The following is a 24,112-nucleotide window of genomic DNA, read 5'->3' as shown; positions in this document are numbered from 1 at the left end:
TATATGGTGAGAAGGAGAGATAAGAGGAGAAATTATGGATCTTTTTATTGCATTTATACCAATTTCCCTCTCCAGAAATGCTGCTGCACCTGCTGAGTATATCCAACTTTTTTGCAATAAATAAAAAAAAGTTGTCTTTACAAATGGCAATGGAATCACAAACACCTCTATAAATTAGTGAATGTCCATGTAGTTTCCAATATCTGTAGGTGTTTTAGACAGAGGCTGCTGTAATCTACAGTGAACAACTCTTGCAGTTCACCATTTACAAAAAGAAAATAAGGCAGTTGACCAAAACACCACTTACCTGCCCAAAATCTCTAGAAGTTCTGCAATCCCATTATGGTGCTCGGTTTCATAAATAAACCTAAATTTAAAAAAACAATCAGATATCAGCACAGGAGAAGGACTATCAATGCATTCTTAGTCCGTTTTAGAAAAGCCTATCGGTTTAATGTTACACTCCCGCAGGCTTTCAAAATGCTCCTTTTCAAATATGTCTGACATTGCAATTAGATATAAATATATATAATCTCACCCAAGAACAAGTGTTTCAACCATACAAAGCTAATGCAGAAAGGTATTATAAAGTTTTCCATGGACGGGAACTGTACAGTTCAGCAAGCATTGATTCAGCCATAAAATTTGAACCAAATAATCTGTAAATGAACGTTAAAAATCCACAAAGATAAGGGTTACCCCAAAGAATCATGATAACGAAAATGTAAAACCCCTGTAGCCAGTGATGCAAATGCAGTCAACCTAGTACACTCATAATCGCAAGCAGATATACCGGGATTCAATCAGGTGGAAGAGGGTGGCAAGAGAATTGAGAAGACAAACATCGAGCTGCCGAAAAGATTGACTGAGCAAGGTTCCAGTGAAAGCGATGAGTGGCCAAGCACCAAGTTTCAGGTGATTGTGGATGTTTCACAAGAAATGTCCCATTTCTAATAGAATATATACAAATGGATTAAGAAGAGACAGTAGATGCTGGAATCTTGAGCAAGTTCTGGAGGAACACAGCAAGTCAGGCAGCATCTGTGGAGGGAATGGACAGACATTTCAGGTCAGGACCATACTCTGGACCCTTCTTCGGACTCCAAATGTCATCTGTCCATTCCATCTACAGATGCTGCCTGACCCACTGAGTTCCTCCAGTATTTTGTTTTTGCTCTATGTACAAATAGATACAAAACTGGCATAGAAAGTTGCTCGATTCATCTGTAGAAAATCTTGAGTCATGCAAGCTTTAAAAATGTAACAATCTGCTATTTATTCCAACCCAGCTCACTTCAGTGTCAGTATTTTTGATGGTGGAACGACATACCAATACCTTTATAAAGTTAAAACTTAGATTTTTAGTTGTTCTTAAATTTTAGGAACTTGGTGTGTCAAAAATCAACTAAAAATCAAATGCTGGAAATGTGGCAAACAACCAATACCTTGGTCTCAGACCTAGTGCTAGGAAATGAGAGCCCCTATGTGGATAACTGCTACTCAATTCTTCGGGTGGATTGGCACTCTGGTCCGTGAACTTCAGTGCCACATTGGCTGAAGCTGATATCGATTAAAAAGTATTTCCCTGTTCCAACAAATAGATGTTGAATAGGAAATGTGAAATTGTCATATCTCTCGAGCTTATATGATGGCCTGCTCTTCCACTTGTAGGTTTATGCTGAGAGTATAACATATAGCACAAGACGAAGCAGTCATTCAGCCCAAATGACACACGTCAGTTCCTTGGAACGTGGAATGCAATAATCGTAGTCTCATGCCCTTTTACTATTCTGCAATTTTGCAAGTCATTTCGCCATGCCCATTTGCAACTTATTGCCCAGATTGCTTCCCTCTATCTCTCAGACTACACATTTAGAATTTAAAATACAGTAAAACTCAGATTTTCTCGCACCCTTGGATTTAATAGTCTGACGGGCTGAATCTCAGGCTTTTAGTTGCTATTCCTATCACTATTCCAATACTCTCCTATTCATCTCCTAATGATATTACATGGTAGTCTAATACATTTCCAGAGGGCTCCAGTGTGTTCAAGGGAACAGAGGAAATGGGGCCCAAGTATGTTCATGAGAGCACAGGAAATAGGCCCCAGTATGTCTAAAGGAGCTTGTGAAAGGACCTGGTGAGACAGATGTTGAAACATCTGGAGCTTCTAACAATAGAATAGCATATTATCAGTTTCACTGTGTAACTCCACTGTTTAAAAAGGGACCAAGACAAAAGAAAGGAAATTATATATGCCGGGTAGCCTGACTTCAGCGGTTGGAAGGATTTTATAGTCCATTAAGGATGAGATTTTGGGGTTCTTAGAAGCACGTGGTAAAATAGGCAGAAGTCACCATTGTTTTGTTAAGGGACGATCTTGCCTGACAAATCTATTGGGATTTTTTGAGGAAGTAAATAGCAGGATGGACATAGGAGAGTCGGTGGATGTTATTTACTTGGATTTTCAGAGGCCTTTGATAAGGTACTGCACATGAGGCTGCTAAACAAAATAGGAACCCATGGTATTAGGGGGCAAGGTACTAGCATGGATAGAAGATTGGTTGACTGGCAGAAGGCAAAGAGTGGGAATAATGGGGGCTTTTTCTGGTTGGCTGCTCGTGACTAGTGATGTTCGGCAGGGATCGTTGTTAGGTCCGCTACTTTTTTACGTTATATGTTAATGACCTGGATGATGGAATTGACAGCTTTGTGGCCAAGCTTGCAGATTGTAGAAAGATTGGTGGAGGGGCAGGTAGTGTTAAGGAAGCAAGGGGTCTGCAGAAAGACCTGGACATGTTGGGAGAGTGGGCAAAGAACTAGAATATAAATGCAAGGGTGTAATGCTGAGACTTTATAAGGAGCTGGTCAGACCACATCTGAAACATTTGGGGGCAGTTTTGGGTCCCATATCTGAGGAAGGAACATATATGAGGAGTGTTTGATGGCTCTGGGCCTGTACTCGCTGGAGTTCAGAAGGATGAAAATTGAAACCTGCTGAATAACGAAAGGCCGAAGAGCGGATGTGGAGAGTATTTTCCCAGTACTGAGAGAATCCAGGACCAGAGGGCACAGCCTCAGAACAAAAGGGCGTAACTTTAGAATAAAGATGATGAGGAATTTCTTTAGCTAGAAGGTGATGGATCTGTGGAACTCATTGCCACACATGGCTGTGGAAACCAAGTCATTGGGTATTTTTAAATTGATAGGTTCTTGATTAGTAAGTGTGTCAAAGGTTATGGGGAGAAGGCAGAAAAATGGGGCTGCGAGGAAAAAATAGCTCAACCATGATCGAATGGTGGAGGAGACTCAACGGGCCGAATGGCCTAATTCTGCTCCTATGTCTTATGATCTATGACTTTCTACTGGGCCCCAGCTGGACCCCGACTTCTTCAAGTTTAATTTTTTTTTAAACGATAGAATGCATTGCAGATTTATTATTACCCACACAAGCCCTTCTCCATTCTTCCTGAAAGCAGTGTCACTTACAATTACCTGTAAAAGATATTATTGATTTGTCTTCGAATGTAAGCCCTTAAGCCCAGGAATTTGCCATAGATTCTGTGAAGAATTGTCTTCAAGAAATCTCTCTCCCTTGGATCCTCGCTATCAAACAATTCCAGTAACTGTTGAGGGAAATAAAAGAGAAAAAACTGTGATTGATTTGGACTTATGAGCAATACACATACTTTGGGACATATCTCAGTATTTTCAAGTGTAATGTAAGCATCTACACAACATTTCCTTAGTTCTTGTTCCAATTATATTTTAATTTATCATCCTTGATTTTTAGCCACTTGACATGAACGCTGAATCGAACTCTAAACCTGAAGAACGTTCTGAAATTATTTTGTTCTGCATTGAAGTTAATTTTACTCCAAGGACAAAATGTTGCATTTCATGGTCAATCAATGAGCTGTCTATCCAAATTCAGACCAACTGAAGCATCACATGTTCTGTCCAATCAATTTGAACCGCTCTAAAACCAGGAATATTTTAGTTGCTCACTCCCAACACATTGTCTCCACAGCTGGTTCTTTCAGAACTTTGGGAAGAATAGCATAAGGTCACGCAACTTGGAAACAAGCCCTTCAAACTACCTTAAGAGCTTATCATCAGGCATCCATTTACAATAATACTGAATGAATACAATTTTATAAGCACCCATTTACAATAATATATCAATGCATTTCTATTCCCTTTACACCCTTAATGCTCACCATTCACCTACATATTTGGGGAAAGTGACAGCTGCTAATTAATTGACCAATCTGCACCTTTGGGATGTGTAAGGAAAGCAGAGCACCTGAGAGAAACCCGCAGTCACAGAGAGAACTTTCCAGATAGTATTGGAGGTCAGTATGGGACCTTACTCGCTGGAGATGTGAGCCAGTGCTCTATTGGCTGCACCACAGATACTGGTGATTTGTTTGCATTTGGACCCATCAGCTTTTCTGGTACTCTTTCTACGTTGATATTACAACTCTTCATTTGTCTTAGCCCTTGACAGTTATGAAGAACGATCAATCTAAAACAAAGATACACACAAAAAGCTGGAGTAACTCAGCGGGACAGGCAGCATCTCTGGAGGGAAAGAATGGGTGACGTTTCGGGTCTGATCAATCCAAAACATTCAGTTTCTCACTCCCCAGATGCTGCCTGACTTGCCAAGATTTGCAGTCTGTTTTAAAACGTTCCTGTTTGCAGCTGGAATGCTTCATGTGCCCTCTGCGGTGAAGGCAGACACCCAAAACCTCAGTAATTGCTTTCTTCTTCAATGCAATTTCTTCTATTTCACTTTCTAAGAAATCCAGATATACCCTCGATCCCCTCAGTCTTGCTAATTTACTCATTTTTTACGTTGTCAATTTTTCCTCCTTTGCTGCTTAATTCTAAATCCTCCCAAGACTCACGCTTACAACAACATGCTCGTCCTTGTAAACCACTAAGTGTCTGTTAGCTCGGAGCTCGCATGTCTCAATGGAATGCAACTTAATTGAGAATTATAAAATACTACATTAAATGTCTTTTGTTCCTCATCTCTTGCCAAAAGTAATTTAATTTAGCCACAGGGTTTTTGAATCTGTGGAATTCATTGCCATGGATGGCAGTGTAGGCTGTCATTGGATATTTTTAAAAGCAGAGATTGACAGGTTCTTGATTAGTGAGGGCATCAAAGGTTACAGGGAGAAGGCAGGAGAATGGCATTGAGGGGGGAAAATGGTTCAGACATGGTTGAATGGTGGAGCAAACTCGATGGACCGAGACGCCTAAATTCGCTTCTACGTCTTATGAACTTATAATTTCCCAACTGGACTTAAACAGTATAACCTTCATACCTATGTAATTGTATTTTAATACTCATGTTTCAGTCTTAATTTCTTTCTCCAGTTTTTCCTGAGAAAAATATTTGAAGGGTTTATTTTTGCCAGCTCAGTCTTAAGAGTCAATTGGTTTATCCTCAACACATTCCTGCTCAACATTTCTTTTGTTTAGCCCCAAAATGTTTCAAGATCCTAGGATGAAACAGTAACTTGCTCAGATTCTTTCCAACATGCACTATCAATCACTGACATTTATTCCCAATTATGTACCACATTTGGAATGACTTCTGCTAAAGTGCACTATTTTTTAATAGCAGAGCTTTTCTTGTTTATTGGATTTGGTCAGCAAGTCATTCTCGATGTTCTGAATTTATCTTAGAGATAGTAATTAGACAGCTAGTGTCATCCTTCCTTATTGTGTCTGGCTGTAGCTCCGCAACACCCAATAGATTATCCCAATTAGCACCATGCTATTTGTAAAAGGTTAGAGGTACAGGAAATTACATGTTACCACCCACACTATGCATCACTTGGCTACCAAGCTAGTGCAAGGCAGTGGATGTACTCACCGACAGGACAAATTTCTGGTCTACATACTTCTTTGCTACATTTGGTTGGAAATCAGCACACTCAAGGAATCGCAGGAAAAATTCATAGACGAGCTGGAAAGAGGAGGAGCAAGAAATAATACAAATGGAGCTTACCACTGTTTAAATACAGCAATATCAACAAGAAGCAGAGGTGAGGCAGTTGGAGTAAGCTCACTTACTACAGAATTTAATAAGATTATAGCTGGCCTAATTGTAACCTCAACTCCATATTATAACAGTAACTCCATATTATAACAATAAACTCACCCTGAAACCTTAACTTTCCACCCCCTTTTCTATCTACCTCTAACTTACTCAATAATCCAAGATTCTGCTTTCACGGCACTTTGTGCAAAAGATACAATACAATATATCTTTATTGTCATTGTACAGGGGTATAACGAGAATGGGAATGCGCCTCCCAAACGATGCAATAATTTAATTAATTTATACAACAACAACCCAACGAAACAAATTGTAACAGTTTTAAGACAGAATAAAGTGCAAGTAGATCTGTGCCGGATCACTGTGCGATGTGACCATCCGGCTCAGCAGGACCGGTTCATAGCAGCTATGGCCCTGGGGATGAAGCTGTTCCTGAGTCTGGAGGTGCGGGCGTAGAAGGCCTTGTAACGTCTGCCCGATGGAAGGAGTTCGAACAGATTGTTGCAGGGGTGTGAAGCGTCTTTGTGGATGCTGGTGGCTTTTCTGAGGCATCGTGTGTTGTAGATGCCCTCCAAGGCTGGTAGCCTTGAAAAAGATTCAAGAACTCTCAACCCTCTGACAAAAAAAAAATCCTGTCTATCTTGAATAGGCAACCACTTCAAGAAGAAATATCCATCCTTCATATACTACACGATCTTACATGTTTCAATAAAGTTCCCCCTCTTCTAAATTCTCATGAATATGTCTAGCTCACCAACTCCTCTGCACGAGACAACCTTTCTCTTTGTTAAACTTTCTGTGAACTGCTTCCAACATATTAATATCCTGCTTTAAATAGAGAGGTTGATACTCTACACAAAATTCCAGATATAGACTTATGAACGTCCAATATAATTTCATTGGCTGAAGTGAATGTTGTGACAAAGATGTTGTGATTCTGCACTGGGATGTAAATAGATTGAGTGATTAGATAAAAACCTAACAAAATTAGTTTAATGTCAGTAGGATGAATCAAAAGGCAGATTTCAGGGAATCCGGGTGATCTTATGCATGAATCACAAAATGTTATCAGGCAAATCCAATAAGTAGTTAAGAAGTCAAATGGCAAGTTGGTCGCTATTGCAAATAGGTTATCGTTTAAGAATAGGTAGGTTTTATTAAGTTGTACAGGGTCACAAATAAGATTATAGCTGGCCTAATTGTAACCTTAACTCCATATTACAACAGTAACTCCATATTACAACAGTAACTCCATATTACAACAGTAACTCCATATCACAACAATAAACTCACCTTGGCCACACAGAGAATTACCATGCACATTTCTGGATCCCTTACCTACAATAGGATATAGAAATACTGAAGCCCAACCAAATGACATTAGGCTAATTCCTGGTAAGAGAGAGTTGTCCTATAGCGAGGCTGGACAGTTTGGTCTGTATTCTTTGGAGATTAGAAGAACGAAGCGTGGCTTTATTTAAACAGGTAAAATCCTAACGGGTCTTAATAGGGTAGATATTGACATGTCGTCTTCAGTGGGATTGTCATGAAAAAGAAGACAAAGCTGCAAAATTAGCAGTCGGTCATTTAAAACCACGATGAATTAGTGATCTTATGATCACTCGATGGGCAGAAATATCTTGACCCTGCAGCACGCAGGTACAGTAAGGAAGTAATCCGGAAGCACTGGGCAGGCTTATTATGCCCTCAAATGTGGTCATTGGGGCAGCCTCGAAGTAAGAATAAAGCATCAGGACCTATGACTCACACAACCCCCCAACTTCATCGCATTTAAAAATTACCCAGATGAACACTGAAAATGCTAAAGCTATAAGTCTATGAACACAGCTAGGAAGTAAATAAAAGCAACATTTGGTTGGCACAGGCACAGGTAAAAGTTCTTCTATGCGATAAATTTCTATGATTAGGTCTTTCAACATTTCTACATATTAGGTTAGGCTAGCCACCGAAAGACTCGTGTTCTTTCAGCCCAGTTGTGATTGAACAATTACATCCCAGAGGTGAAATGACCTCCACTGATCTACCTTTCTGTTAAGACCAATGCTGAACATTGATGTAAAAAAAAATAAAAATCACATGTTGAAGGGATCTGTGTAAAGTCCAGCACCCTAAAACTAGAGAATATTTTCTAAACTGTCAATTTCTGCATTCCTGCCACTCCCATCCTTGTATTATGCCACATGAATCTTCCCCCTCGCCCTACTGCACTCCACAATAAGCCGTATGAAACACCTCTGGCTGTCACTAATCTCCACAGTCGTGCACCTTACCTGTAGATGTGGCCAAGCAGCCTCGAGTGTGGGTTCATCTTCCTCTGGATCAAATTCTGCCCCAGTGGGGTTAGACGAAGGTGGCAATGTCCTGAATAGGTTTATTGAAAACTGTGGACGCAAACATTTTATGGTCAAAGAGGTAATTGCACATGCTAAAAGGAAAACAATGCGGCACGTGGACAACTCAGACAGGGATAGACAAACAGGCAACAGTTCTGACATTTCCTGACTTTTGAAACCTTTTATTTGTCAAACAATCAGCTTTACATTAAACCTATTATTTTAAGTCCCCTCATCGTTTGATAACCTATCCCAAAACAAGTGATATTTATTACTAGGCATCTCAACATAACATTGTAAAAGGACCCAGGTTGGTTTCTTGTTTATCTTTTGGGCATCAACTGAACCAGAAATCAAAGAGACATGATGGAGAAGTGAGAGGAAAGGAAGAAGTGAGGTGACCGGGCAATACTTGAAATAAGCTTTACACAGGTTCAAACAGTCCTGACACATTTTAGGCAGAGGTCATAGCTTCCCACAGATAGCAAGAGAAAATAGAAAACAATTGTAAATTACTGGTATGATTTCTACAGGATGTGATTTTTGAAGCAGCCAAGTAATAAAAAGGATTCTCGGGACCAGAACACATACAACAAATGCATCTGTGTAGGATCAAAGGATAAAGATCAGACGGAATAAAGATACACAGATCAACAAAATTAATAATAGAAATAAAGGCTAGATAAAAAGCAGATAATTTCTAGAGACGTTTTCACATGCTGACTAGACCAGAAACCTTTTGGCCATGAAATTGGTTAGAATGTTACCCACAAGCAATTTGCATAATGACAAATAAGTCCTCGGGCTCTTCTCCCCCTTCTATTCATTTGATCCCATCTCTTCCCACAGTCCAACGTCATGCTGTGTTTCCAGTATCCATTCTGAACTTCCCCTCCCTGATCATGAAAGTCTTCAGAGACATTCACGTCATCTCCCTACATCCCTTCATCCTAATCTCTATGAATTCCAAGGCCACAAGATGCTCAACTTTTCTTCTGCTGTCTTCACCTCTGTGCCCATTTCTTTGGCTATGTATCTTACACTCAGATTGAAATGTTCTCTCTTTTTCTGATCCACTTGCATCCCTCCCTTCTCACCACTTATACTCTCTACATCTACTCACTGCACCGTCTCAATTTATCCAATCCACTTAACTTCTAACCTAAATTTACTGTATTTGGAGGACGTACTGAAGTCTAGCCCCAACAATGTTACCAAACCCACTGTCAATCCAGGCGATGGTATCATCAATGAACTGACTTTTTACTCACAGAACACCACTTGTATGGCACCTCAAAAAATCCCTGGACCCACAGAGACAACCTAACATCTGGCCATCATCTCTCAGAAAGTCGTAGAGCATATTTCATCTGAAGATCGCCCCTCTACATCCTACAGCCTCAGTCCCCAACCAATTCTGTCTCCTCCCCAAAGACAGTCTTGGAAGGTCCCTTCTTTCATCCTGCTCTTGTCCCACAGAACTTATTACTTGCTACTTTGACTATTCCTTCTACCCTTGTCCAGTCACTACCCACAAGCACCTATGACACCTGCTGTATTTTGCCACTTTGGCAGTTTCCTTATTCAAATCGCTAATTTTCACCATGGACATCGATATATCACTGACACACAGCAGGATGGTTTGTGGGCCATTTGCATCTTTCTTGAACAGAGGCCAACCAGTCTTTCTCCTCCAGCAGCACCTTTTTTGTGTTCATTCTCACCTTGAGCGACATCTTAATGAATCTCATGAAACAGGTTATTTAATTCTCTTTGAGATACATGAGCAGAGTTGTTATTTCAGTCCTTCTCAGCCCCCTCTCACGTGTCTTCTTGTGTACATTGATATTGGTATTGCTTCCTGTACTCATACATAATTTAAATGCTTCATTACTTTTGCTGCAATTTCCACCCAATTCTAACTTTCACCTGGTTCATCTCTGACTCTTCCTTTCCTTTGCAAAATACCCTGTTGAAAGCGCAAGATTGACCCCAATCTTCAAGTTGCTTGTCATACAAATTCTCTAACATAAAATGCTGGAAATATTCAGCATGTCATGCCACATCTGTGGAAAGAGAAACAGAGTTAACATTCCAGGTCAAAGACCTTTTTGACAGAACTGGAAAGGAGACGAAAGAAGTTTGAGAGAGCTGGAGAGTGGAGGGAGGCAGATGTCTAAGACGGGGTAAAAGTGGGGTACTCAAGGGGATAAGTTGGAAACAAGGTTATTTAGTCAATGAGTGGATGGGAACAGTCAGAAAGTGAGAACACATTCCGAAGAATGTGACAATGAGGCCCAATGCAAGCTGAGGAAACACTATCTCATCTTTTGTCTGGGCACACTGCAGCCTTCCACCAATATTGAATTCTACAACATCAGGTAACTTGATTTTTCTACCCCTATTGGTTGTCCTACTGTGATATTGGCTTGGCCAGTTTACTTGCCAAGGCTTGATGAGGTGTATCGACAAGATTTTTTTGAACCAGAACGTGAATAATCCAACCTGAGAAGGAAACATACTGGACCTTGTGTTGGCAAATCAAACCGGCTAAGTGACTGATGTTACAGGGGAAGAGCATTTTGGGGATAGTGATCACAACCCCATAAGTTTTAAGATGGTTTTGAATGGGGAGAAACCTGAACCTTGTGGGAAGGTACTAAATTGGAGCAAGGCAAATTATTAATCAAGAAATCAGGAGCATACACTGGGATCAGTTGTTATTGGGTTGGTCCACATCTGACATGTTAGAGTCATTTCAAAGCCAGTTGATTGAAGTTGGAAATTGCCATATTCCAGTAAGCAAGAGGGAAAAGGATGGCAAAATAGGGGAATCTTGGATGACCAAAGAGGTTACAAATTTGGTCAAATAGACAAAGGAAGCACATGCAAGATTTAAGAGGATGGAATAAAACAGGGTCTTTGAGGAATATAAAGAAAGAACTCAAGTGGGTGTTTAGAAAGGCCAAAAGGGACCACGAATTAGCCCTGGCAAGTGGAATTAAAGAAAAGCCCAAAGCTTTTTATATCTATATTAAAAATAAGAGGGTAACCAGGAAGAAGGTAGAACCGCTCAAGGATGAAGGAGGGAATTTGTGCACGTAAGGTAGGTGATTTACTAAATGAGTACTTTGCATCTGTTTTCACCAAGGATAGGCACATGGAGGACGAGATCAGAATACCAATATACAAAGACAGCTTGAGGTTAAGGAGGAGGAAATATTGGGGTTCTTGAACAGCATTTAGGTGGATAATTCCAAGAACCTGATGGAATCTATCCCATGTTATTGACAGGGGCAGAAGAGGAGATTGCAGGAATCTTGATGAATATCTTTGCCTCTTCCTTTGCTACAGGTGAGGTCCCGGAGGACTGGAAAGCAACTAACGTTGTTACTATATTTAATAAAGCAGTAAAGAGAATCCAGGGAATTATAGGCCACTGTCTCACATCATTTGTTGGGAAGCTATTGGAGAGGATTCTTCAGGATAGGATTTCTCATTTGGAAGAGAATGGGTTAATTAGGAACAGTCAGCATGGCTTTGTACATGGCAGGTTGTCTTACTTACTTGATTGAGTTACTTAAGGAGGTGATGAAGGTGATTAATGAGTGTAGGGCAGTCGATGTTGTCTACATGGATTTTAGTAAGGTGTTTGATAAAGTACCCCTTGGTAGGCTGATCCAGAAATTCAAGATGCACGGGATTAACAGTGACTTGGTCGTATGGATTCAGACTGGCTTACTGATAGAAGATAAAGGGTTGTGGTGGAAGAACAATATTCAGGCTGGAGGTCTGTGACCAGTGGTTCTGCAGGAATCTATGCTGGAACCACTGGTGTTTGTCATGTATATAAATTGCTTGGATGTAAACTGCTTGGTTAGTAGGTTTGCAGATGACACCAGGAATGCTGGGGACACGGACAGTGAGGAAGCCTGTCAAAGTATACAATGGAATATAGGTCAGCTACAGCAATCAGTGTAGAAATGGCAGATGAAGTGTGAAGTGTTGCACTTTGGGAAGTCGAATGTAAGGGGAAAGTAAACAGTTAATGGGAAGTCCCTAGAACAGCATTGATAGACAGAGATAAGTGTTCCAAGCCCCGAGCTTCCTGAGAGTGGCACCACAAATAGATAGAGTGGTATGCTTGCTTTCATCGATCGGGGCATTGAATATGAGAGCCAGAACGTCGTATTACAGCCTTACAGGACTTTGACTAGGCCGCATTTGGAAGATTTGTGTGCAGTTCTCATCGCCCCATTGCAGGAAGAATGAAGAGGCTTTGGAGAGGGTGCATGAGGTTTACCAGAATCCAGGTGTTAGCTATAATGAGATGTTGGACAAACTTGGATTATTTTCTCTGGAACGTCACATGTTGAGGGGAGACATGACAGACATAGATAAAATTATAAGACACGTAGATTGGGTGGACGGTCAGAACCTTTCTCTCACGATAAAATATCAAAGACAAGTGGGCATAGCTTTAAGGTGAGTGGGTCAAAGTTTGAAGGAGATGTACGGAGCGAGTTTTGTTTTTACAGAGAGAGTGGTGGGTGCCTGGAATATGCTGACAGGGGTGGTGTGGAGGCAGATACGATAGTGGTGTTTAAGAGGCTTTTAGATAGGCACATAGACACGCAGGGAATAAAAGGATAAGGATAACGTGCGAGCAGAGGAGATTTATTTAACTTGGCATCATGTCTGGCATGGACATTGTGGGCCCATGGGCCTATTCGGTTGTTGGACTATTCCATGTTTAACTAGTCCCATTCACTCATTGACCAGATATCCTTGTTTAAATATGATCCTGATCACCACCCTAATGAGAGACATCATCCTCTCCCTCCTTCCCTGCAGCTTAACAAGCTTCTTTTTTTTTTCCTTCCCAATTCTAATAAATGCCCTAGATCTGAAATTCTAATTCAGATTCTCTTCCCACGGATGTGGCCTGACCTGCTGAGAATTTCCAGCATTTTCTCTTTTTGTCCTAGCATCACTGCATCAGATATTCCTTTTATCCTATTCATTCCTTTCCCATTCTCTCTGTAACCTCAAACTTGTTTTCGCTCTCCTAGTCTGACCAAGTCTTCGAGCCTAAATATGAACACTGCTTCTCTTTCTGCAGATGCCACCTGACTAGCAGAGTGTTCCAGCAATTTATGGCTTTATTTTGGCTGTAATTTGCTGACTCCGAATGTTTGCTTGCGTAAAATTTAGTCCAATTCTAACAATGTTCCGTCCCTACAAAGTATGAAAATCTAAAGCAAGAGTTACTGCACTGCTGGTTTACTTCCATCTCAGTGGGAAGCAAATAAAGATTTCTGGAATTCACATTCCGCACTATTTGAGAAGCTCAGAATACAAATGGAATCCTCAAAAGTCAGAGGGGTAGAAGGCTGTCAGCTGGAGCAGAACTTGGAGCTTGAGCAAGAGTTGATGACGCTGCAATCTATTCACAAAGTGGAGTGTTTCACACACAGTGGATTTCTGGAGGTGACAGCACTGCTGCTCAAAGCAGTGAAGGTAGGGAACTTCTGGAGGACATACAAAGAGCAGATAGATAATGTGGAACTCCCCGCCCACCCAGAGGAATTCTTCTCTCTGACTTGCATTTGGTTCTGATTATTAGTAGGGCAAATTATTAATAGGCAATTGGTCTTCACAAGGTGGCGGCGCCAACGGCTGCGGCTCGCTAGCAGTCTGTTCGTCTTTTTTCCTTTTGTTTTGGTTCTGTGTCGGTGTTGTGGTTTTTTTTTTTTTGGTTGTGTATGTGTGGGGGGTGGTGGTGTGGGTGGGGGGGTGGTGGTGTGGGTGGGGGGGTGGGGGAAACCTTTCTCTTTTAGGTCTCTTCCTCACGGCGCGGGGTGCGGCTCGGCCGCGGGGCCTTCCATCGCCCGGTGCGGCTCGGCCGCGGGGCCTAACATCGCCCGGCGCGGCTCGGCCGCGGGACTTTTCATCGCTGGTGCGGCTCGGCCGCTGGACTTAACAGTGCCCGGTGCGGCTCGGCCGCGTGGCCTTCCATCGCCCGGTGTGGCTCGGCCGCGGGACTTTTCATCGCTGGTGCGGCTCGGCCGCGGGACCTTCCATCGCCCGGTGCGGCTCGGCCGCGGGACCTAACATCGCCCGGTGCGGCTCGGCCGCTGGACTTAACAGTGCCCGGTGCAGCTTGGCCGCGGGGCCTTCCATCGCCCGGTGCGGCTCGGCCGCAGGACCTAACATCGCCCGGTGCGGCTCGGCCGCTGGACTTAACAGTGCCCGGTGCGGCTTGGCCGCGGGGCCTAACATCGCCCGGTGCGGCTCGGCCGCGGGACTTTTCATCGCTGGTGCGGCTCGGCCGCGGGGCCTTCCATCGCCCGGTGCGGCTCGGCCGCGGGACCTAACATCGCCCGGTGCGGCTCGGCCGCTGGACTTAACAGTGCCCAGTGCGGCTTGGCCGCGGGGCCAAACATCGCCCGGTGCGGCTCGGCCGCGGGACCTAACATCGCCCGGCGCGGCTCGGCCGCGGGACTTAGCTGCGCACGGCTCGGCCGCGGGGCCTTCCATCGCCCGGCTTGGCCGCGAGACGTTTCAGCGCCCGGTGCGGCTCGGCCGCGGGGACTTCCATCCCCTTGCGGGGACTGTGCGGGGACGAGCTGTCTGTCCGTGGGCGTGAGGAAGAGAGTGGAAGTTTTGTTGCCTCCATCACAGTGAAGGGGTGTTTGGAGTCACTGTGATGGACGTTTGTGTTGGGGTCATGTGTCTTGTGTTCTTTTTTTTTTGTGTGACTGCTATGTAATTTCGTTCGGTACCTTGGTACCGAATGACAAATAAAGCTCTGTTGACTGTTGACTGTTGACAAGGATTTTTGCCCAAGTCATGACTATTGCAGAGGTGGGAGGAGAAAGGTCAAAGTTATAGGGGATTCGATGGCTTTTGAATATACAATTGATTTTAAGGTGGTAAAATGACACTGAACAGCTGTAATATATTCTGAAGGGAGAGGGTTAAAATATAGAGGCCAGATCATACTGGTACCAACAACAGGCAGAGGAAAGGAATAAGGCTGATATCCAGATATGAGGAAAAGAGACCATGAAGCAGGATCTCAGCGGTAATCTCCAGATTACTTACCATGTCACGTGCCACTAAATATCAGATAATAATTGAAGTTGTGAGGGGTGGAGGGTCTAGTCTCTGGGAGCATTCGGAAATGCGAAGGTCAGATGGGGTGCAGCTGAATTGACCTGGGATCAATATTTTCCCTCACATATTTATTGGGGAACTCTATTGGGGAGGCTTTAACCCAGCTGGACATAGAGATAGGATAATAAGCATAACATTTACAATAGAGCAAATCTGAACTGGAAGTGGAAGGGAGAAAATAACAGAGGCTGGAAGATAGAGCAAATAAATTGTCCAAATGCAATAAGTTTAGAGAACTTGGAGGACAAGCTGAAGGCAATAATAAGACACATGGAAGTCTATGTGAACAATTACTGAAAAATAGCTTATGGAAATGCAGACTGTGCCTAGTTATAGGTTTTCAGACGAGATCGAAAGGGAGATTGATTATCAAAAATGTGGGAGCTTGTGGGAATTTTTAAAGAAACAGCTGTGAGAACAGTTCATATATTCGGATCAAATGAAGGTCATATCATTGAAGCTTTGGGAAAAAAAGGGCAATTATACTGGAGGTTAAGTACTATAGATCTCCGTACCGTTGAGAGGAAATTGAAGAGCAAATTTGCATGAAAGTTTTTAAAAGCTCAAATACATGAAAACAGTCATAATGAAGCATTTCAATTACCATAATAGAAACTAAAATTGTTAATGTAAACAATACCTAAATACTCTTAGCCTGCATGTAGCATCTCCAACATAGGAGGAGAAATTCTGAATTTAATTTCAGAGTGAAACTGGGCAGGTGAAAAAAGTTATTAATGGAGAGCATTTCTGAGATAGTAACCATAATTCAATTTGATTTTATCTACTTTTCTAAAATTACGACTATATAATAGAAAGAAATGGCCTAACCCGGTGTAAAATAGTATGTGCCTGGAACTCACTGCCTGAAAGGGCAGTATAGGCAGAAACCTCACATTTGAAAAGTTCTTCAAGCAGGGTTCTGGAAAGGGAATTATGTTAAAATAGCTTGATCAAATGGGGGCCTGTTTTGGAATTGTTTTCAGGATTCTTTTATGTCCTCAGAGAGTGCCACACCAATCAAAATTATGCAGTCTCTTCCCTTTAGCAGAGCTGAATCCACTACTTTCTGGCCAAGAGTACTACTCCTGTGCTTCAGGAAATATCTAACGTATTAAATAGAACAGCGAGAAAAATATGAGCCTGGTTTCTCCACTGTGTATATAAAACATAAACTTGTGCAAGCATACCATAATAACAGCCTCTGGGTAAATAGCTTCTGTGATGACATCCCGATTGTGTGTGATGTATTCCACCATCTCATTCAAACCTGCCCGCTTCACCTCTTTGTATTTGAGGTCACTGAGAGGGTCAGAGACAAAGTCAAAGAGAACACAGCATTGTCGTAACTTCTGAACAAATAGCTCCTCTCTCTCGTGAGGTTGTGCATCTGTGAAATGGAGAAGCACATTTTAAAAGTGTTGGACTTAACAAGAGCATTTTATTATACTATGCATTTGAGAAAAATCAACAATACTTGTTTAAATATATGCAATTATATTATAGACAATAGTTTTCTCAAATATTTACAGTTCACTCATGCATTTAAAACAATTTTAAACATACAAAACAATGGTGATAAAAATGCAAAATAAATCAGAGCAGCCAGTCCTGAACTCATCCGTCCAGAGCAAGTGTATTTATCAGCATTTGGTACGGTAGCGGGATAAACACCAATGTTTCAGATCTATGGTCACCAGAGATAGATGTGGGTGCAATTTCAGTTGATGAATTAAAAAGAATGATTACATTGTCATGTTTAAACATGCCGTTTACTCATTTTATTTCTTTTAGGGCATGGACACTTCTGGCAAGGCCGGCATTTATTTCCCATCCCCAACTGTGTTTCTGGTGAAGACACCTCTGCATCGCTGTTGGAGTGGGATTTGCATGATTTAGACTTGGTGAAGATGAACGACCAGTAATGTATTTCTCAATCAGGAATGGTATTCGTCTTGAAGGGGAAGCTGAAAGTGATGGCAATCACATGGACTGGCTGCCTTTTAACGTCATTGTCACAGATTGAGTTGAGAAGTGCTCCTGCAGTACACTGTGCAGATGATACACACTGTGCACTCATGGAAAGAATAAATGTTCAGGTGATAGATGTGGACCAATTATGTGGGCTGCTTTTGTTCTGTTTCACTCAACTGTTGCTATAGTTAAACCCTCCCACACAAGTGGAGTGTCTTTAATTGCATTCCTGACTTGTGCCTTGTAGGTGGTGAAAAGGCTTTGAGGTGTGGGGGGGCGAGTCACAAATCAAAGGGTATCCAGATTTTGATCAGCTTTTGTTGGCTGATTACTGTACAGCAGCGAGATCAAGTGTAGACTCGGCACCGGATTCGGTGAACACTTGCGCTTGATTCACCAAGGCCTACTAGATCTCCCGGTTGCAAACTATTTTAACTCCTCTTCCCATTCTCATGCTGACTTTTCTGTCCTGGGCCTCCTTCATGGATGGTATCTATTGCCCAATCCTCCCCTCATCTAACTTCTTGTGACTTCAGCAAGACCTTTGACAAGGTCCTACACTGTAAGCTGATCTAGAAGTTAGATCGCATGGTATCCCCTTTAAGACACCTTGACCATTGGATAAAATTTTCTTCTATCCTGTCAATGCCCTTCATAATTTTGTACAACTCTCTCAAGACCCCCTCAGTTTCTTCTACTCCAAGAAAAGCAAACCCAAAGTCTCTGATTTTTCAAAATTGAAAGCAAGCAAAAGGTTCCCTGTTGAATTTTGTCTGCATCCTTTCTAATGCAATTATAACCTTCCTCTAGAGTGGTGACTAGTACTCCAGCTGTGGTCAAACATATCTCTAATAAAACTATCTTAGCCTCCCAGGTCTTATATTCTATGCCATTGCTAATGAAGGCTGATATTCTTTGTCCTTCTTCACAATGTTATCTTCCTGTGCCACGACCTTCAGAGATCATTGGATGTCGACCAAGATCCCTTTGTTTAGTTTAGAGATGCAGCACGGCAACAGGCCATTCAGCCCACTGAGTCCGCAACGACCAGCAATCCCCGCACACCAACACTATTCCACACACATCAGGGACAATTTAGATTTATGCCAAGCCAATTAACCTACAAACCCCATACAACTTGAATGTGGGAGGAAACTGAAGAGAAAACCCACGCAGGGAGAACGTACAAACTCCGTACAGACAGCACCTGTAGTTGGGATCCAACCCGGGTCTTTGGCACTGTAAGGCAGCAACTCTACCACTATGCCACCGTGCCGCCCCTGTACTCCCTAGGCAGGACCTTTCATTGTGTATGTCTTGCCCCTATAGGTCTTCTCAAACAAGTAAAACCTCACACTTTTCAGGATTAAAACCCAACTGCATTGCTCCACCCATTTTATCAACTGATCAGTCTTCCTATATCCCGACTATCATCCTCTCTGTCAAGAATACTACCAATTTTCATGTCTTCTGAAAACTTACTGATTATACCTTCTCCATCCATTTGCAAAATCTTCTCTGCATTTTTTCCAGTTTAACATCATCTTCCCCACCCTGTCTTCATATAAACTTCATCTGTCCATAACTAATTTGAAGCCAAAGGAACAGTGGTCGCAAGTCCCAAAAGGTTCACCCAGACACTTCAGTCACTTACTCTACCCAATTCCCTATGAGTAGATCAAGCTTTAATTCATTCACTTTACCCAGGCAGGATGGAACTACCCCAATTCCAACTGAAGGATTTACATTAGAGCATTGTTCCTTTTAAAGTTTGGAAGTCAGCTTTGTCATTGTATACTCGGCCATGAGTAGCCTCTTGGCTTAATTTTTTTTTTTTTTTGGACTTGAGCTTGCAGTTTATGGACATCATACTTTGACACCACTATTTCTCGGTTAATGTTAGTCTTCTATTAGGTACTTGCTGATGCCTTAACAGCAAGTTGTGTTTTAATGAAATTCTCTTGTCAGCTAATGCTATATTTACCATGTATATATTAACTTTGCTGATATTTTATTTCCCATGGCTGCCCTCATTTTATTTCCATTTTTATCCTGTTTTCCTTACTACCTTCACTGTTTTCTCAGTTTGCCTGAGGATTCTACCTGCCCATTTGTTTGCTCTCCCTCTCTCCCCCATCTCAGTTAAAGTTTATCTTTTGGCTCTTCACCACTTTTTCTTACTCTGCACCTTTGCACCAGGTTAGTATTATAATTCCATGGTTATCCACAACTTTAGTACCATTGTTTGAGTTTAAAGTTGTGTGCCATTAGGCTAGTCAGCTTTCATGAGAAAAGGGGTGCAGTCCACTGCTCTTTTAGCCATATGTACATCCCCATCATGCTCTTGGCTGAATGAATGTTGCCCAACTGATCATGTACACAAAAAAATAGATGCGGGAGCAGTTTAGCTTATTATTGGCATGTGTACCGTACCGAGGTACAGTGAACAGCTTTTTATTGTGTGCTATCCAGTCAAAGAAGATGAAACATGATTACAATCAAGCCATCCAGTTTGCAGGAAAAGGGTACATACAACATTTAGTGGAAGATAAAGTCCGATTAAATAAAGTTCAAAGGTCTCCAATGAGGTAGATAGGAGGTCATGTCCGCACACTAACTGGTAAGAAGACTGTTCAGTTGCCTGATAACAGCTGAGAAGAAACTGTCTCTGAATCTGGAGGTATTCATTTTCAAACTTCTGCACCTCTTACATGATAGGAGAGGGGAGAAGAGAGCCACTGGGGTGAGACTGGTCCTTGATGACACTGGCAGCCTTGACGAGGCAGTTCAAAATATAGATGGAGTCAATAAAAGGGAGAGCTGGGCTACATCCACAACTCAGCAATTTCTTGCTGTCTTGGATGGAACTGTTCCCATACCATGCAGTGATGCATCCCAATATAATGATTTCTACAGTGCATCTGTAGAAGTTGGCGATGGTTGTTGGGGTCATGCCTTCTAAGGAAGTAGGGGTGTTGGTGTGCTTTCTTGATCATAGCTTTAATGTAGTTGGTCCAGAACAAATTGCTCGTGATATTTATTCGTAAGAACTTGAAGCTTTCGACCAAATCTACTTCAGCACCATCAATGCATTGCTTTGCTTCATGAAGTAAAGCACAATCTCCTTTGTCTTACAGGCATTGAGGGAGATGTTGTCTTGGCACCAGCCTACGAGGTACTCAATCTTCTTCCTGTACTCCGTCTTGCCATTATTTGATATCCAGCCCACTATGCGTCGTTATCTGTGAACTTGTGAATTGAGTTGTATTGGTATTTGGCTGCAGTCACGAGAGTATAACGAGTATCATAAGGGGCTGAGAACGCATCCTTGCGGGGTACCTGTGTGGAGGATGATTTATCACATCCTCACTGATTGTGATTTATTGGACGACAAGTCGGGGATCCAATTGTCAAGGAGAGTGCTGACTCCCCGTGTTTGGAGACGAGTTTGGTAGGGATAACGGTATTGAAAGCAGAGCTGGAGTCTATGAATTGGAGTCTGACGCAAGTGTCCTTCTTATCCAAGTGTTCCAGGGAGATGGCATCAGCCGTGGACCTGTTGTGGCAGTAGGTGAACTATTGTGAATCAAGGTAGCTTGGTAGGCTGGATTTAATGTGCGCCATAACCAGCCTTTTGAAGCACTTCATGACAGTGAAGTGAAGGCCAGTGAACGGTAGACATTATGGCATGAGATCTTGTGCCAGGGTGACAGTGGTCTTCTTCAAGCAGGTGGGTACTTCAGAATGGATAGGAAGAAATTAAATCTATCCACGAACACTCCCACTAGTTGGTCCGCGCAGTTCCTAAGGAACACGGCCTTAGGGACTCTGTCCAGGCCAGTTGCTTTCCGTGGGTTCAACCTCAGGAAGGCCAATCTATCTTCTGCAACATATGGCCCTGGGAAAAGGCACACAAAAGTCTGACAGGACAGATGTTATCACTTGGTTGGCCTTCTTGGCCTCTCATGCCTGCCCTGTCATTCAATAGGATCAAGGCTGAACTGAAGTTTAAAAAAAATAATTTTGGAATATGGTAATCATTAAAACCAACATTTTAAAGTTCATTAATTGCACTTGAGAAGGCAGTGATGATCATTGACTTGAGCCACAGCAGCTCCCCCAAAGGAAGAATACACCAGCTAGATGGGAGCTACTGGATATAGACCCCAAAACAATAAAGGAAGGACTGTATGTCTTCTTGCAAGGATGTTATGAAGGTGACTTTAGCAGTGTCGGAAAGGATATAAACAGATAACCATTTGCATTTAACACATTAGTTTAATGTTGAACTTTTTTTGCAGCTTTAAAAAAAAAATTGAGACCTTCCCCAATGAATTACTTCTCAATTGGGAGCATGGTGGTAGGGGGCAGGGTACTGGGGGGAAGGGGAGGACACGGACACACACACGCTGACCAACCATTTGTGTCAAGATGTACAAAGGACAGGAAATGACTTTAAAAAATTGAAATAAATCCAGAAATCATGGACAGAAGAGACAGCCATTTTTTTTTAGCTTGGGTGATGGAGTCTAACTTAAGGCCACAGGTTTAAGGTGATGTGACAGAGGTTTAAAGTACATCGGAATGGTATGCTTTTCAACACAGGGGGTGCAAATATCTGGAACAAGCTGCCAGAGGTGGTGTCTGAGGCAAATACAATTACAATATTCTAAAAGCTTTTGGGACAGGTACTTGCTTACGAAAGACAGAGAAATACAGGCAAATCCAATTAGTGTAAATCGGCATTACAATCAGACAACTATTTGCTCGAAGGCTTCCAAGACTTACTGGAATAGCTACTTAAATAACCCCTACTTCTTGATCGACATCTTTCGAGACTTTGGCTCCTTAAATTGTCATCTAACTTTCTTTAAAAAAATGCATCAAGACCTCTACTACCTTTCTAGGTAGCAGGATTCAGCAATTCAATCCCTCAAACTCTTTGGCAAAATATTTTTTTCTCAGCACTTCTCTGATCCTTTTCCTCGGTTAAATCACTCTCCCTGGTTACAGATCTCTGCAAAAATTGGTCCTTCCTGTTCAAATCATGACCCTTAAATTTATACAAATACCAATTCTGTCCTCGGCTCCTTCGCTCTAGAATCACCCCAAAAAAAGAAACGTAACTTTTAAATGTGCAGTCAACAGTTACATGAATTTTCACTGCACCCTGTTATGCATCCTATGCAACCAGAAGTGTACTCAGTACTTCAGATCTAGCACATGTACATTTTTGTACAATTCAATCATGTACCCTCAGCTCTTATAGGGCAAAAGCAGACCCAACATTGCCCTCATCCTGATGGCCACCTTAGTGTGTGAATGCATCAGGCTGTACGCAGAGCCAAAGCACATGGGCACCAAGTATCAGTATCAGCTGAGGCTTTACCTGTTCCCGGAGTTGCAAAGGATTAGCCTGGCACCACTGCCGTGCACTGTGCCAGTCAGCTGGATATTGCCACACCACCTTTCTTTTGAGGAAAAGTCCTTCCAGACCAACTCCTTTGACCACAAGCCCATTGGGCGATGGTCAGCACAGAACATCCCATAGACAGGAAAAGGACTCGATGGATCCTGTAGGGCAATTCCCTGAGCACACTGTCCAAATTGTCTGGTGAAATGCCCCATTGCCAAAACTCTCCCAACAAACACAAAACACTGGCAGTAGGAGGGGCCTTCCTAGTCTGATCATTCCTGTACCAAAGTCTTACTCCCTATGCACGTTGCTGCTATGGAGACTTTGGTTGGATGCCTTGACGCAGTGTGCAAATTTTGAAGAGGTCTGTAGAAGGATTTGTCCTGCCACAGTTCATCCTAAGCAGCTGTGAAACAGAGGACACTGATTCACAGGCTGTTCCCAGGGATACACACAGACAGACATCAAGTGCTGCTTGATTTATTCACAAAATGCTGGAGTAACTCAGCAGGTCAGGCAGCATCTCGGGAGAGAAGGAATGGGTGACGTTTCGGGTCGAGACCCTTCTTCAGACTGCAAGTGCTGCTTGATGTCTGTTCAGTGAAAGAAGTTCTTTGGTCTGCAAAAACCTGGGTCTCCCAGCACGGCAAGATATCCATAAGGGAATACTACTGACTGGTTCATTTCAGTCTGCAGGGGTGTAGGCTGAAGACTCACTTAAGCTTGGTGCAGTCATGGTGAATGCTCTGTAGGGATAGGACCAGAGGGCAAAGGTTTAAGGTAAGAGATTTAAAAATTGACCCTATGAGCAACTTTTGCACACAGAGAGTGGTTCATATTGGGAAAGTGGTAGAGGCAACTGTAATAATGATATTTATAAGGTACGTGGACAAGAATATGAATAGGAATAGGAAAGATTTGGAGGGATATGGGCCTGGCACAGGCAATTGGGACCAGCTTGGTTAGGCTGCCTGGTTGGCATGGATGAATTGGGCCAAATTGCCTGTTTCCATGCTCTATGACAACAACTGTCAAAGGATACTCAAGCATGAATGTAACCTCAGGAAGGACACTAGTCAGCTTGGGTGGAATTTCATAGCCGGGAGATCA

At 42.5% G+C, this 24,112-nt stretch overlaps 1 protein-coding gene across 1 annotated transcript in view; it reads right to left on the bottom strand.

Annotated features, from left to right (window-relative positions):
- Window positions 1–24,112, bottom strand: part of ppp2r5d (protein phosphatase 2, regulatory subunit B', delta) — a 76,981-nt gene that overhangs the window by 27,733 nt on the left and 25,136 nt on the right. The window contains exons 4-8 of the mRNA XM_078398852.1: window positions 16,803–17,002; window positions 8,371–8,481; window positions 5,894–5,986; window positions 3,496–3,626; window positions 308–367 (exon numbers count right to left, since the gene is read on the bottom strand). Of these exons, the coding sequence (XP_078254978.1) occupies window positions 308–367; window positions 3,496–3,626; window positions 5,894–5,986; window positions 8,371–8,481; window positions 16,803–17,002 (595 nt within the window). The remainder of the gene's footprint in view (window positions 1–307; window positions 368–3,495; window positions 3,627–5,893; window positions 5,987–8,370; window positions 8,482–16,802; window positions 17,003–24,112) is intronic.

Source organism: Rhinoraja longicauda, chromosome 5 (assembly GCF_053455715.1).
Source record: "Rhinoraja longicauda isolate Sanriku21f chromosome 5, sRhiLon1.1, whole genome shotgun sequence".
NCBI lineage: Eukaryota > Metazoa > Chordata > Chondrichthyes > Rajiformes > Arhynchobatidae > Rhinoraja > Rhinoraja longicauda.
This window is presented reverse-complemented; position numbering and strand designations above follow the sequence as displayed.